At 49.1% G+C, this 15,884-nt stretch overlaps 5 protein-coding genes across 5 annotated transcripts; 2 read left to right on the forward strand and 3 right to left on the reverse strand.

Moving 5' to 3' along the window:
* Window positions 1–710: 710 nt before the first annotated feature.
* On the reverse strand, window positions 711–2,640 carry N7498_000036 (cytochrome P450; the record flags this gene model as incomplete). The annotated part of the gene is made up of 6 exons (XM_058447099.1): window positions 711–860; window positions 920–1,587; window positions 1,668–1,785; window positions 1,864–2,323; window positions 2,387–2,490; window positions 2,551–2,640. 6 exons carry the CDS (start codon window positions 2,638–2,640, stop codon window positions 711–713), a joined length of 1,590 nt encoding a protein of 529 aa, XP_058312510.1.
* Window positions 2,641–3,656: 1,016 nt separating this feature from the next.
* Window positions 3,657–5,620, forward strand: N7498_000037 (uncharacterized protein; the record flags this gene model as incomplete). Its single annotated transcript, XM_058447100.1, has 7 exons — window positions 3,657–3,853; window positions 3,995–4,250; window positions 4,311–4,324; window positions 4,395–4,579; window positions 4,664–4,892; window positions 4,946–5,533; window positions 5,596–5,620. The coding sequence occupies 7 exons, from the start codon at window positions 3,657–3,659 to the stop codon at window positions 5,618–5,620; spliced, it is 1,494 nt and encodes a 497-aa protein (XP_058312511.1).
* Window positions 5,621–6,227: 607 nt separating this feature from the next.
* On the reverse strand, window positions 6,228–8,541 carry N7498_000038 (homogentisate 1-2-dioxygenase; the record flags this gene model as incomplete). The annotated part of the gene is made up of 13 exons (XM_058447101.1): window positions 6,228–6,394; window positions 6,463–6,534; window positions 6,609–6,680; window positions 6,753–6,873; window positions 6,944–7,139; window positions 7,247–7,271; window positions 7,328–7,459; window positions 7,519–7,604; window positions 7,788–7,960; window positions 8,034–8,088; window positions 8,167–8,213; window positions 8,278–8,347; window positions 8,405–8,541. The coding sequence occupies 13 exons, from the start codon at window positions 8,539–8,541 to the stop codon at window positions 6,228–6,230; spliced, it is 1,353 nt and encodes a 450-aa protein (XP_058312512.1).
* Window positions 8,542–9,080: 539 nt separating this feature from the next.
* Window positions 9,081–10,715, forward strand: N7498_000039 (uncharacterized protein; the record flags this gene model as incomplete). The annotated part of the gene is made up of 6 exons (XM_058447102.1): window positions 9,081–9,113; window positions 9,196–9,300; window positions 9,379–9,874; window positions 9,942–10,074; window positions 10,142–10,589; window positions 10,671–10,715. The coding sequence occupies 6 exons, from the start codon at window positions 9,081–9,083 to the stop codon at window positions 10,713–10,715; spliced, it is 1,260 nt and encodes a 419-aa protein (XP_058312513.1).
* Window positions 10,716–13,977: 3,262 nt separating this feature from the next.
* Window positions 13,978–15,219, reverse strand: N7498_000040 (MFS transporter; the record flags this gene model as incomplete). The annotated part of the gene is made up of 1 exon (XM_058447103.1): window positions 13,978–15,219. One exon carries the CDS (start codon window positions 15,217–15,219, stop codon window positions 13,978–13,980), a length of 1,242 nt encoding a protein of 413 aa, XP_058312514.1.
* Between the last annotated feature and the right edge of the window lie 665 nt (window positions 15,220–15,884).

Genomic DNA, 15,884 nt, shown 5'->3' on the forward strand with positions numbered 1-15,884 from the left:
GTTTTCTACCAGCTCCGTAGGCTCATCCTTGACGAGACCGACAAAAGGTAGGGCTCTGACAGCTGGTATGTAACAGCTCAACATACTGCATGTTCCACTGAGCCTGCAGTTACGATTGGTAAGCGGCATGAGAACCAGTCTACGGCCACCGGCAGGCAGGAACAGATGAGTGGGGTTCGACCGTGGAGTTTGGAACCTGCCGACATTGGGATTCATATTGTTGATGCTCGATGTGTCTCTGAATTACCCATATTCTACAACTCTTCCAGCCAAGTAATCTGCTTGCTTCTAGTCCGAAGTGACCCTCCAGACATTTACGTTTTATGCATCATCTTTGTCCTATGTGAATGGGCTTGACAGTAGGTAGAGGTGGCAAATAAATTGATATGATTGTACATTCCGAGGAGAGACTAGAGTAATATGAAGTATAAGAGCATGCCAGGCGTTCGGCCGTGTTTTCGACCAGATGCCATCATAGCCACTATCCAAAATACGATAGAGAGTAGAGAAACTGCGACTAACAGTTGAAATCGTCAAGTAGAACTTAGAGAATTATCAACATCTTCATTACAATTTTCTGTCCTGAAACGTTGCATGTACGAGTAGTCACTGCGATCTTGTTCCTTGCATAGGACTGGAGGGCAGTCGCCGTTCACCCGAGAGATGTTGAACTGGGCTTTGGACGCCTTGTCGGAGTTAACACTCCGGTTTTAATCCCTGCGGCTCATGAAGACAAATGATTCATCGCACTTGTTGTGGAAACCCTCTCGAATACACGGCTGCCTATCGGGATACACAGCTCGGAGAGAGAAGCGACGGAACAGTGTCGCTACCGTTTTCTTCACCTCCATGAAAGCAACCTTATATGAGTCAGCGACGATGAATCAGAAATTAGGTCGAGATAGGAGTCGACACTTACATTCCGTCCGATACAGGCTCGAGGTCCAAAGCTGAAAGCGAGGAAGTGTTTCTCAAGCTCTGCCTGGGTACCGCCAAGCCAGCGTTCCGGTTCGAACTCCAACGCATTATCTCCCCAGCGACGAGGATCACGGTGAACAGTGTAAGTAGGCACTGAGAGGATGGTGCCTTCTGGGAAAAAGTGACCGCACACGTTGGCTCCGCTGGCACCGACGGCACGCGGCAGACCCATGGAAGTGACAGTACGGAGACGGAGAACTTCGCATATGCAAGCCTGGAGGTATGGGAGGTTCTGGCAGTCGGCAAAGAGGGAGACGAAGTCAGCGGGGGAGGGGGCCGGGTATTGTTCATCGAGCTCGGCAATTAGCTTGGCCATCTTGTTTGGATGGCGAACGAGAAGGTCTATGATTTGGGCAAGTGAATTACCCGTGGTGTCGCTGCCAGCTATCAGCTGCGTCAACGCTTCAGCCTTCAACTCGCGATCGGGAAGAGGGCCCCCCGTGTCGGGATCTTTAGCTGACAGCAGATAGTAGAGGATGTCCCTTCGGCTAGGGTCACTGGGCTTGTTCTTGCGCTTTTCGACAGAGTTGATGCCAATCTCGGCCAGGCCGGCGGCGGCATTACGTCCACGGATAAAAAATGGATCAAAAAAGAAGTAAGGGGTCCATGCTGGTGAGAAGTGTCAGTGTCAGTGCCTTTGCTCGAGGTAACATGAACGTCTGGCGAACAAGTTCGAGGCAGGTGCTTACTTTTAATCCACGGCACTTGGCCGACTGTCGAGCACCATTCACCCCTGTCTCGCAGCTTCATGACACCACCAAGCTTATCTGCACCGGCTTTGCAGAAACCAAATGGCTCGTCAAATGCCTATCGCACAGAAGCAGTTTCGGCATTGGCACGTAAAGCAAATAGTTACTAGACAAAGGACCGCTATAAACCACTGACCAGATCACCGATGATGTCAAAGGCCAGGAAGGACGCCCAAGTCACGGCGTCCAAGGCAATCTCGCCCTTGCGCTTCAGAGCAGCAATTTTGGGATCAGTGCGATCCAGAGCAATATAGTCGCCCGCCTTGCCGGTGTCGATCATCTTGTCAATCTGAGCTCCCATTACCAACAGAGCGGAAGAAGTGTAGGGCTCAAACTCGACCATGGACTTGGAGCTGAACATGTGCGCTACAAACTTGCGCTTGCGACTGTGCTTGGCACGGTCGCGGGTCGTGAAGATCCCCTGCTCAATGTTGTCAAAGGCGTAGTAGAACTCGGACTTGGTGAAGCCGTTGCCGTGGCCCATGATGTCTCTCACGCTGTCCGGGTGGTTGACGCTAAGGTGGTTGGGCGATAGCCGTACAAAGTCGCCATGTTGTTGGTGAAGCTTATGAACTGATACGCTCATGACATGCATCCTGTTGACTTTATTAGCCGCTTTCGATCTCTATGCGTCTTCCTCTTGCTCTGGCGGCGCTGACCTAGCCGTAAACAGCATCCAAAGGTTGGAAAACCTTGACACGACAGGCCCAGGAAACTTGTTCAATCCATTCGGGTCTTTCGCATATGGGATCACATATTGGATCTGCTCAACCAGTCAGGCACTCATTGTCATAACACAGCCTGAGATGCTGCGTAAACCTACCACTAGCAGTCCAACGAGCAGTGCCGTGATACCGAGCGGTCCGGTCAGGGCGTGCAGGCTATCGGCGCTGGCAATTTGTTCCAACAGCATGATGATAGGTATCTGACAGGGTCACTAAGGCTATCTCTAATTACGGGAACATGCCTTCAGGAGATATGCAGGGTCAAACACGACGGCCAGGCGGGCTAAGCTTTCTTTTATGCGGAGGTGTATAGTTTGCCGATTTCCGTCCCCAGAACTCGAATATTTCTCATCCCCACCAGAGGCATGACAAGGGTGTGGAGGGGACGGTGGCATAGCCGAGCCGAGAAGGGGTTGAGACCATCTCGTCTTCCTACGGACTAGTTCCCGGAGACGCGCCGTGTCGATGTCCGGCCGGTCGGCAGGATGAGTGGAGCCGTTTATCGGTGCCTCGAAAGTGCCGTTGGGCTAGATGGCACATCTGGGGTCCAGACCTGTCCTCCCCATATTATTACGTATCTACATACTCCGTAGAGTCATACGTATAATTGCCAACGATAAGATAGTGCGCGCGCGCAGCGACATCGGGCGTTACGATCTATGGGGCGTGCCGAACTCAGAGATAAGGTAAGGGGTTAAAATTTATCCGCGACGCACGCTGCATATTGGGGTAATCATAGGCCAAGCATTGGAGTGACTATAGGTGACCGCAAGGGAGCATCTAGGTGAGTGCAAGTGTCACATGACTTTGGCCCCCACTTTCGATCACCTGGTTCCTCTTCCAGGCAAAACGACTAACTTATCCTGGTTATCAGGCCATGAGCCACTCAACGGGTCCAATCGTAGGCGAACCAAATGTACGAGTAAGCTAATCCCAATTTTAAATTCATAGTAGTTGCGTGGCCTGTCAATTGCTGCATAGCTGGATACGCAAAGCACCTGAATGAGATAAGGAAGCAGGAACTGGTCGGTGAGACAATGCAGACAAATAAATTCTGTAGATCTCACATTCCGAGTTGATGTAGTCGAGTATCCATCTCGTTTCAATATACTTTGTTTAAACGAAATTAAAACCTCTAAGTAGTTTTGAGGAAAGGCAAAAAAAAAAGAAACCCAAGGCCAAGTACGTCTCCATTACCGCGATTATGGATTCGGAGAACAAAGATGCCTTCAAGGCAACCGAGTCTTCCGTCGTCGACCCCTGGGTTGCTGCGGACGAGAGTGCAAGAGTTGGCTATACAGCAGAGGTAGACAAGGAAGCTGAGAAGAAACTTCTGCGAAAGCTGGACTTGCACCTGGTGCCCATCGTGATGTTGCTTTACATGATGAGCTTTCTGGACCGGTATGTTACGCTCTTCGATGATCGTCCATTTCATATGAATATGGGATTTCCTCGTCTCATCGGTATATGGCTTTGACGGCCGCGAAGAGGTTACCCTATGTATATGAAATTTGGTGAACTAATTCTGAACGCGCCATACAGCGTCAACATCGGAAACGCCCGTCTCTACAAAATGACCGAGAACCTGAATCTCGTTGGCAACGAGTATCAGATGTCAGTTTCGATATTCTACGTCACCTTCTTAGTTTTTGAAGTTCCTTCGAACCTTGTACTTAAGAAATTCACGCCGTCCCGCTACATTGCCGTCTTGACTTTTTTCTGGGGCATCATCTGCACCCTCACCGGCATCTGCCAGACATATGCGCAACTGCTCGCTTGCAGGTTGCTTCTCGGAATTGTATGATAGAACCTGTTTCCCTATTTTTCGCAACGTGCAAAGCTAACCAATGTTGTGTAGTTTGACGCTGGCCTGTAGGTTACCCTTCACGATTCTGTGCGAATATGAAAGATGTCAACAGACTAAATAACTCATCTTGTGCAGGTTTCCCGGCTTGGCCATCTATCTCACAATGTTTTATACCAAGAAAGAGTTAGGTCTCCGTATTGGATATCTCTTCGTTAGTGCTGCGATTGCAGGTGCCTGTGGTGGTCTTCTCGCCTATGGTATTGGCCATATGTCAGGCATCCGTGGCATGGAGGGATGGAGATGGATCTTCATTTTGGAGGGTAAGAGACGAAAAACACCGAGCATGTTTCGTTTGAACTTGTAACAATTTCTTCCTTGCGTTCGCGACTGACTCCGCTACGCAGGAATCCTTACCGTCCTTCTTGGTGCTGCAGTTCCGTTCCTCCTGCCCAATCAGCCGGAAGACATTTCATTCCTCTCGAAAGATGAACGGGAATTGCTTGCGCTGCGAAAGTCCTTGGAAGTAGGCCAGACTTCTTCAGCCCAGGAGCTCCATTGGTCTGATGTGAAGAAAGCTTTCACAACCTGGTACTGCTGGGTTTTCTACTTCGCTCAATTTGGATGCGGCACAATGTATGACTCCAACTCTTCCGACCTGACTTGAACATAGCGCTCACATATTGCAGGCTCTACGGCTATTCCAACTTCCTTCCTACCATCATCGACGGCTTGGGCGGATGGAGCATTCCCCTGGCCCAAGCACTTACCATCCCATGCTACACCGTGGGCGCCATCTCCTACCTCATTGTGGCATACCTCTCCGACCGATGGCAGCAGCGCGGACTCTTTGTTGCGGGCTTTGGAATCGTGTCTATCATCGGGTACGCGCTGCTTATCTCAGACGTGCCATTTGGAGTCCACTACTTTGCGTGCTTCGTCGTAGCCACGGGGTTGTACGTCGTCGTTGGCCTTCCCTTGGCTTGGCTGCCGGCAAATGCCCCTCGATACGGGATGCGTACCGCTGCTACTGGCATGCAGCTTACCATCGGCACGTCCAGTGGTATCATGAGTTCATTCATTTACCCAACCAATGAGGGTCCGCGGTACATCAAGGGCCATACAATAACGATGGCAATGGTGGCCTATTCCACTGTTGTCTTCATCTGCCTGTCGCTCTGGTTCAGGTATGCCAATCGCCGCAGGGCTGAGGGTAAGGATGATCATCACGCCAATGGTTTGTCTGAGGATGAGACCAATGAGTTAGGTCACGGATCGTGAGCATCACCATCCCATGCTTGATGTTGAGAAGAGAACCGCTAATAACTTGTGTCCCTAGACCTAACTTCCATTTCACGTACTGATTTGTGTTTCGAGAGTTTTTGTTGTGAGAGTAGGAATGGACTATTTATTGCGAATTGATCCTTTTCTGAATTATTTTCTTTTTGACCTTGTTCTTTGTAAAGTTGGCTCCATACACGTTCCGCTGAGTCGATGAGATCGAATGCGGCTAATCCGGTTTCCATATATTTAGTTACTTACCAGCTTTCTGTTTCCTGCTCAGATAGCATCATTATCCGTTTGTAATCCTAAGTTCTCCGCGTGCTTTTGGACTGATCAGTAGTAATTGCTCAATGTGAACAACATGGCAATGTCACGCGCATCAGTGAAACCAGCGTGTAGACCTCCTCAGAAGATAGACTGACAGCTTTCTATGGTCCAATGTTTTCAGCAACTTTCTAGCTATTATTTTCTCTCATTTACGAAAGCATGGATTGATTTGTTGATATCCTTGATTCAAGAGCTACATAAATTGCCAGTATGGACTTCTCCTTCCTTGACCCTCCTTCCAGCTGGCGAAAACATTGCGGTCAATCCAAGCGTACGAAGCAGGTGCCATCAACCAAAAACGGAGAGTGTCATACAATTTCAATTACGCTATTTAATCTTCTGTAGCAACATATACCTCTCCTACGATGATCCATTATGGCCATTCTTGGCGATAGGGACGCCGTTGTGGTGCACGGGAAGGTCATCTGGAAGACACGGCATACCCGCAGCAGCCAGCTTAGCGTTCAGCTCAGAAGCATGATCGAGGAAATGGCCCTGTAGGCTGTCCCAGAGCTCGTCTCGCATAGCTACAAAACATACAAGTCAGTTCACAGTCTTCTTTCCGTACATTTTTGCGGGGTGGGGAGAAACATACGCTTGACCTGGTTATGCCTTTCAAGGGCAAATTTCGTGATCCCCAAATGAGAGCTCATGTGGAACATGAAGCCTATAGTAATATTTTTAGCTGTCGCACAGAATCCTCAGACAAGGACAGTTAGACATGGAAACGAGAAGGCTTACTCAGGGCGCCAGCGCCGAGAAGAACAGGTTCGAGGTCTATGAAGGCGTTCTTCTTCCAGGACTCATATGTCTCTGCCCAGAGCAAACAGTAATTAGCACTTCAGCTCGAGAATATAACAATGGTGAGCGACAGGGAGAACTCACCTCCGTGGGGAACGTAGGCGTTGTCGCAGGTCAGCGCGCCAGGTTCCAAGGCCTTGGCGCTGCCGCCGTATACACCGTGCACCATGCCCATAACCTCGGCAGCCATGGTACGGTGGTAGAACTACATTCAACAGGCAAGGTCAGTCGCCGAAAAATTGGTCTTTACTCGTCAAATCAAAGCCTAGCTTTACCGGTGGTCGCCAAGAGTTCAGCGAGTTCACCCATTTGGGTGTAAATGCGCAGAAATCGGTAATAGAGACTCCCGGAACCTTAGACTTAGCCGTCAAAATCGTGTAAGCGCTGGGGTCCAGCTGATCCTTGTTGGTTGACAAAGCCAGAAGCTTCTCTATCTCGTATTTGTACGGGACGTAGCTGCAAACAGTCAGTCTCTCAAACACATGGTAGATGATGTATAAACCCGTAGCAAAATGATGATATACTTTCCATGCCATCCGACCACATCAAATGGAGTGTGAGGCTACTCATAGGCATACAGGTTGTCCGCAACCTTCGTGATAACTGATTTTAGTCAGTTCTTACTCTTGTGTTGCCTTTTCGATCCATATTTGGCTCACCTTGCCAAGTGGAAGTGTCTAAGTCAAAGCTGGCGACAGGTACTTGAAAGTCCTGGGGCAGCGCCAGGCCATTCGACCCAATTGGACCCAGATCAGGTAGTTCAAAGTGGCTGCCGAAGATTTCTTGGACATCTTTTTGGCTCGGATGTTAGCACTGGACTCTACTTGTCTATCGGGAGCGGTGCACATACATCCCCTTGAAGGTCCGTCTGGCAGAGAGACCTTGAACCGCAAGCCGGCAGGAATTACAAAGAGTTCGCCCGGAACTACCATCATCCTACCCAGCAGTAAGAGAATGTTCAGCAAAAAAACGGGTCTCATGATCTGGTACTGAAAAAAGCAAAGTACTCACCGTCCCTGCTCAGTCTGTATGTCCAGGCGTCATTGTTGGGGGACGAAGAGATAGTCGCCGTCGTGATTCATGAAAGCCTCCTTCTCCATCGATACATTTGCTGCGTACTGGTGAAAAGCGACACCTTCCTTCTCAGTAGGATCACCATGGCCGAGGATGGTCTTCATGCCTTGCCAGAAGTTCGTCGGCTCCGACTCCGGAGGAATAGCGAGTGGCCCCCACTCATTGTTGAAAGGTACAAATGAGACGTCCTTGTTCTGGGACGAGAAACTTGATACAATCTCCATGAAAGTGTCAGTATACTTTTGGGTGCTCTAGCAAAGCTTCGAGCTGTTCAATGGGCCGACAACCTACATCATGTTTGTAATCTAAAGGCTTGAAAGCCTTGTGTGCGCACGCCGGTCGAATTCTGTGAAACCATCTGGTACGAGCATCACTAAGTCAGCCGTGGTCTTTATGTGACGAGAGAGGCTCTGTGCGGACTTACACGTTGAACATGTTCTTCCGACAGGTCACGAAGGAGGTGCCATTGAGCTAAATCACGCCATTGATGAGCAACTTGCTATTCTCGCAAGGTATGGAGATGGGGGCATCAAACCTGCTCAATGTACAAGTCGTATTTGGCGCGCTGCGGGAGATTTCTGCCATCGTTGGGGATAGTGTCTGGCCTGCAAACACCCATCAGTATGATTAGGACCATCACACAACCGTCAGAATTTTCTTACACTGCTTCCGACACAGATCGGTTTCCAAATCCAACTTGATAGCGATATGGGTCAGTCTTGCTGGGAGCTCTGGTATAACCAGTCGTTGCTGAGAAGCCCTCAGCCAGAGGCTCGGCTTTCAAGACTGTAGGCGACATGGCGAATTGAGTAGAATGACTGAACAGGGCGGGATACACTGAGCTGTAAATACATGGATACTAGATAACTGGCTGGAGGCATGTAAGTAGGAGGTAAATATGACATACGAATTCAGGGACCACTAATTTGATCGATTGCCCCAGACCCTTGATCTTGCCTGATAGAAGATCCACTAGCGAGGGCCGATCATCCCTCCAATCGGATGGACGGGCAAGAACAATAGATTGCCTGCCAGCCCAACGGCAAATCTTTGGCCACCAAAAGGCAGCTTTATCAGCGGTTCGTAATCGATAAACCTACGATGGCTTGCTTCAGATGGTTATCGCACCGCCATGCAAGTTGATGGGCGGCACACCCGCATGCAAACGAATGTCTAATGTCTATACCTCCGGACTCCGGACTTCACGGGTAGTTGACAAGACCCTTACATGTAGCCATAGTCTGCAACCGTTTCGGTGACGTACAGGTTTGAGTCTCATTCCTCTGACGACGTACGTTTTTTTCGTAACGCTCAAAGTTGTTGCTTGAATTCTCAACAATGGCGACTGTTGGTGAAACACCAAAACTTAAGGTCAGATTTCACACCCAAGCGCGGCACCATTACAACTCAGGATCGCATTCAATGGGATAATAGCTAACTTGTCCTTGTACAGTTTATCGTCGTCGGTGCCGGCATCGGAGGTCTCGGGGCCGCGATTGCGTTGTTACTCGCAGGGCACAATGTCCAGGTGCTCGAAGCCGCAAAGGAGCTTGGAGAGGTGAGCCTGGCGCCTTCGATCGCACTTTGAAGCCGTCGGTCAAGGAAGCAATTGACTGATTCGGTTTCACTCTTCAAGGTAGGGGCAGGCATTCAGATTCTTCCCAATGGCGCTCGTGTGCTTCGCTCCTGGGGCATGGAACCGGCATTGGCGCCCAAAGCCATGGAACCTAGCCGATCGAACATGAGGAACTGGAAAGGCGACCTTCTCACCTCCTGGGACTTCCATCGTGCAGACTTGCATCTCGCTCTGGTAGACCGCACCATCGAGCTTGGCGGCGACATCGTCTGCAGCACTACCGTATCCGATGTCGAATGTGACTCGCCACCAGGCCAGGCAACTGTGCAGGCTGATGATGGAAAGACGTACACCGCGGATATGGTCTTGGGCGCCGATGGGGTGCACAGCAAACTGCGGGCCATTATGAGCGGACGCGATGAACCGCCAACTCCGACCGGTGATCTTGCCTACCGCTTGCTCTTGGACGCCTCAGTCATGCTATCAGATCCTGAGCTAGCAGAGTTCGTCACTGACCCTCAAGTCAACCTATGGATCGGACCGGAAACTCATATTGGTGAATTGCCACCCCTCGCACTCCTGTACAACTTCTGCTGGAACGTTTCTAATCTCCAGCGCTCTAGTGAACTACGTCTTGCGACAGGGTACTTTCTTCAACATGGTGCTTTGCATGCCCGATGACATTCCGGAGATGGTGCGTGTGGCCCATGGTAACATCGAAGAGTTGAAGGTCTTCTATAAGGACTGGGATCCCCGGTGGGTTATGTCCACGTGTCATGGCAAGTTTTGGACGTGGGGCTACCATCGCTAACCATGCGATTAGCATTGTCAAGCTCATCAATATTTCCAAGACGGCCGACAAATGGAAGCTCTGCATCCGAGACGAGCTAGACCGTTGGTACCACCCGTCTGGTACCTTCGCGCTTCTGGGAGACGCGGTGCACGCCACTCTCCCTTACCTGTCATCCGGCGCAGGCATGACGCTGGAAGACGCCGCCGTCCTCGGAGAGTGTCTGACTCGCATCAGGTCTAAGTCACCCTCCGAGATCCGGCATGCCCTCGCCGTATACCAGAAGTGTCGCAAACAGCGTACCGAGCGCATTGTTAAGCGAAGCTCGCTGCAGCAGCATCTGTCCCATCTGCCGGATGGTCCAGAGCAGGAGCAGCGAGATGTCCTGTTGAGGATACCTGGACCTGTTCAGGGCGAGGCGTTTGTCTGGCGTGACCCTGACATTGGGCCGTGGCTGCTGAGCTATGACCACGTCCAAGATGTGAGTGCCTGATCCAAATCAAGTTCTCTTGTCCTTGTCTGCCCGACCCGGAAGGCAAACTAACATGACCGTTACAACTAGGTCACGGACAATTGGGGTCTGAAAAACGACATTCAACATATATAACATAACGATATATGTAGGCTTGGTGCATGTGGAACCCATAGTCGTGCATGGTCTTTATTCAATTAACCTCATCTCACGGGCAAGCAGGGATATGTACATAAATTACGTTCAGATTTTGATCAGGAAGTTGCTTCTATTCATTAGTTGCAACTGGTTTATCAACTCACTGATAATCCAGTTACTATCTTGTCAGACCACAACAATCATGCTGTCATATCCGTCTCCGTTTCTTTATCAAGTATTTGGTAGTAACTGAATTACTCAGCCCACGTCGTAGGTCGCCGTAAGGAGACTTGATATTATAGGGTATGCCATTTCTCACCAGAATTTCATGAGCGTCATCTTGCTGGAGCAAATTGCGTCCTTGCTCTCCCTATTACGTCTCTACCGGAGAAATTTTAATGCTGAGGCCCCGAGTACTCATACATTGTATCTTAGCACATATCGAACTGTTGTCGGCTGTCTGTATGGTGTCAGCTGTTTGTTGGCTTAGGTGGTTCCTCTTTGAATGCACGTACCATATGGTGGAAGTGTTGATGGCCGTGTTACCACAGTATTCAGAAGACGACTTGATGTCATCGAATGTAGGTTCTCTTAAGATCATTTTATTGTATCTAAAGATCTCTTGCACTGACTTGTGTTTGCCTGAAGAGGTTACAACACTCAATATGGGTTCATGTTCTGCCAAGGTTTACGCCAACCACCGAAGAAGCCACCATTACATTCAGCTCTGGGCAGATATTTAGAGCAACTTAGTCATCGCAGACGGCATGTGTGCCATTCCCGAAATTGACCCATGCCTGGATACGCCTTGGAACTAACAAGGATGGTAGGTTTATGTAACATGGTTTGACTCTTTTTAATGTAAGTGGTGCTACCCTTGAGTGAGCTTGTCAGATGTTTTGATCGCTGCGTAAGCCAGGTAACAGCTCAGATCCTAGCAGAGCTAGAGAACTGCTCTTGTATGAAACAGTGGCAAAAGCTATTCGTGAGCACCACTTGAGTTACTTACGGAATCTGGGGTTCCGATTGTAAGCTGAGAACATGGATATTTTCTGCCAGGGACTTGATGCCAATACTGCCATAGCGGGTGCGGTCCTTCTCACACTAGGCCTGAATTCAGACAAAGCGATTACAATGTCGGTACCGATTCGGCAGGTTCTCTCAAGAATTCGCATTCTTAAAAAACACAGCATACGGAAATGTTGCTCTGAAACGGAGAATGCAGCGATAAAGATCGCTGCATATCAAGTCCTCGGAGCTATCTAATGATATTTCCGTATAATAGTTTTACTTAACAAACATAGTATGCTCAGAGGCACTTTATTTCTATGATACATCTTCTCTCCATCTGCTAACTAATAAAAGAAGGGGAAGCCCAGATTCAGTCATCGTATATTTGTGAACACTCTTATCTTCCATCCGCAAATATCGCAAAAATTACCAGTATGTCAAACCTACAAACCCTCCCCGCTATTACTCGACGTCAAGCAATACAGGATGCTCTGTACCTTGCAATGATTGGCATCGACCATGGGGACAATGATTTCTTTTCTTCCGCATTTCCTACCCCCTCTAGCACAAAGCCCATCTTGGAAGTCTCATCTCGGGGGATGACTATCCACAGCTTTTCAGCTATTAGGGGGTTCACCAATGATCGCGTCAGAACATTAATTAGGATATGTATGCTGAGCAACATGCGGGTGAATTTACTTGACCGAGGAGGAGAGGAGGGAAAAGCAAAAGTTACAGCTTATGGCTTGGCGCAGCACTGTCCTGAGGAAGGAGGGAGAGGGGATAGGAAGTATACTACTGGCTCGGAGTACCACTTTGACATAGTGAGAGGGGTTGATGATGACGAGGTCTAGATAATTCAAAAGTGGGTGCTAACTACAATATAGACTCATGGCGAGCCTCGATAATGGCTTAAATACCTAGTCCCACCGCAGAGCCCAAGGAAGTGTTTAGATACCGCGGCAAAATAATCTATCCTGCGTTCTTACCTATATAATTCGTGTCATACAATCTGCCTTCTTGGCAAGTATTTCCCGATTTTCAAAAAGAGACAGAACCAAACATACTTTGGCTAAGGTGGACATGTTTGATCAAACCAGCTCTAGACCTCGGCAAGGACCGGGACCGGACCATCCGGTCTTTGGTCTTTTTTGAAAATAGTTAGAACCACACCACGGTCCCCCACGGTCCTTTGCGGTCCCCTATGCGGTCCCCCGTAGATTTATAATTATACTAAGAATTCCCTATTTAAGCTAATTAGTTTTCTTAATAATTATATATAACTGGCCACTTTTAACGTTTTAGATAGAGATCCCTATCTTAAAAATAGGGATATCGTTAATCTTAATATCTCTTTTCTAATCTATATCGCGGTCGATAGCCTATTAGTTTAAGCCTAGCTTAATAGGGTTTCGGCCTAACTTAGCTAACTCTTATTAAGAGAGTCGCGCTAAACTTAGAGCTTTTCGAAATATTTAATATAAAATCGGATCTTTAATTATTCGGCTTATATACGTTCTATCGAGCTAGCGATCTTAGGAGACTTTTACTAGCGTAGGGACTCGTGCTACGTGATCTCACTTGGCGATTGCAAACGGAGATTGTCCTATCCCTGCCTGCCGAAGGAGTAGAGAGACGATCCTCTTGATCATCTTGAGCATCACTCAATTCAATCGTTTTATCCTTTTGCCTACAGGTTATAAGCTCAAACCTCGGAGCCTGTATCAAGCCACCGTGGCATCTTTCTCTTTTCTCTTCCATCCGTAGTAGTACTAGGGCTGCCAAGGTGGCGGCTCGAATAACAATAGTAACTTATCACAAGTTCCTGGGACGGTTAGCATAGTCACTCTTTGTGTGGCGGACTATATACCCATTAAAATAATAGTACAGTATTTAATTAAGACAAATCAGCCAAATTATATACACCAAGACTAAGCTTTTATATAATTTCGGGTCAAGATAGATTATTTGCGGGTTTTTCAATCTAGATTTATAACCCATAACCCGCGCAGGTTCGGGATCGGGTTCTGGTTGAAGATTTTAACCTGCCTGTGGGTTTTGGCGCAGTCTACCTGATGGTGAGTGCTAGGTCTATAGGTACTTGATGAATAACCTCATCCTTAGTGGTAAAATACCACCCCTCAGTTCGACAGATGCCTCTGCGCAAGCATTGAAATCATTAATACACGATGTAGACAATGTAGTCGGAGCGAGGCTCTAGAACTGGGGCATTAGGGCAGGGTATCAACTATCGAAAGAAGAGCAACACGAGTACACCAGATATCCCAAGAGGCATAGCCAGTGTCCACGACATGGTCGCCCATCCACAACGATCACGGATGAATCCACCAAGGAAGGGCCCGGTTATTGATCCCGCAGCAAAAGCACTGTTCGAGATGCCGTATGCCAGCGCGGTAGTCCCGCCTCTGTCGAAGGCCCCCGGGTTGCGTGCCTCTAGATCTTCCACCATAGACGAAATCTCGACCATAATCGGTGGCTCTAAAAACCCAATACAGACACCCAGCAGCATGAGCAAAGCGCACAACAGCACCTTGTCCCGCATTGAATTATCCGTGACATAGCGCATGCAGACCAACACGGGGACGGCGGCGAAGAGGGCTGTAGACGACTGGAATCGGCGACATGCAGGCCATCGGTCGACAAGGTACCCCGAGACAGGATCGAGGATGTTGGGGACCATTAGAGGAATGAAAATCAACCCCTGGGCAGTTTGAGTCCAGCCAAAGGTATCCCGAACGAAGAGCGGAAGCACGCTATCGAACGAAGTGACGGTGACCGAGACTAGGAAATAAACCCACAGGATCACAAACATCCGTGGTGAGCTGAAGAGAAGACGGAATTTGCCGGCTCGACGAGCGGCTGGCTGCTCTGCAGGCGGCTCGTCATAATTGGAGGGCCTGGAGAGTCTATCCCAAGCTTTTGAGCTGGCTCTTTTTTCCTCTTGAAGAGGGTTAGGATGATGGTCATTATGCTTTTCTTCTGCGTTTCGGTCTCTGCCATGACCACGCGGCTCTTCATTTTCTGTAGATTTCCTCCCTCTAGGGTCAATTATGACGACTCGAAGGAAAAAGTCTACGCCGATCAGCCCGAATGCGAGGATAAAAGGGGCGTAGTATCCTCCGTGCTCGTAGAGAACTCCTCCAAGAAGCGGGCCGGTCGTGGTGCCAGCAACAGTTGCCATGGACGAATACCCCATTGCCTGGCCCAGCGAGTCGTTGGCGAAGGTGTCCACTAGAAGATTCATGCCAGTGGTCCAAATGATGGCGGCCGCCGCGCCTTGGAGGATGCGACCTATGATCCACCACGCTACATGGGTGCTTTCACATAGCAGCGCCGTTCCAACGGCGACGGCAGCCACTCCCGTGAGAAATGGTATCTGACGCTTCTGAACTCTGTCCGTGATGTACCCACAGATGGCTGGTGACAGTGAGGAAGGAAAGCCATGCGCTGATGGGGTCTGGGAAAACATACGAGAAACCACTAGAGTCGAGGCTCCGTAAAGCGCAAGGAGAATTGATGTCCATCTCTGTTCTGAAGCATCGGTTGATCGTCAGCTACTGTATTTGTGGTGAGAGTGATGTCCCAGGAGCCTGCAGAATGAGTCGAAAGAGTGGCATACGTTGTTCGTGGGCTAGCCCTAATTTCTCATGTAGGGCGGTTGGAACCACCGGAACGATCTGTATTCATGACAATTCAATCGTCTGTCGAATCAGAGTCTCAAACGATCCTCACCAATCCGTAGAGAAGCATGTCCTTTGCCCACCCCGCAGGTATACGTTAGCATAGCCTTTCCGGAGAGATGAAGGGATGCCATTCTTACCGTAGCTATTGCAAAACACACGACGAACAATACAAATGTGCTAGAGGACCTCCATCGCCGCGTATCAGATCTGGATGGTTTCACCCAGCTCGGAAGAGACGGCATCTTCCACGCAATTACTATGACGAAATTTGGAGAGGAGATGTGGGTTATCAACAAGACGAAATGTTTAAGCAAGCCAAGAAGGTTGGGAGCAACAGCAAGGGATGGTCGAATGCATTTGAGCCGGATGTGGGCATTCTTTGGGCAGATCACTTAAAGCAAGGGATAGCCAAGCACTTGTCAGCTTGTCAACAGGCTCAAATGCGTTATTT

This window comes from Penicillium cinerascens (assembly GCF_028974065.1).
Source record: "Penicillium cinerascens strain IBT 15544 chromosome Unknown contig_16_segment0_segment0, whole genome shotgun sequence".
NCBI classification, from domain to species: domain Eukaryota; kingdom Fungi; phylum Ascomycota; class Eurotiomycetes; order Eurotiales; family Aspergillaceae; genus Penicillium; species Penicillium cinerascens.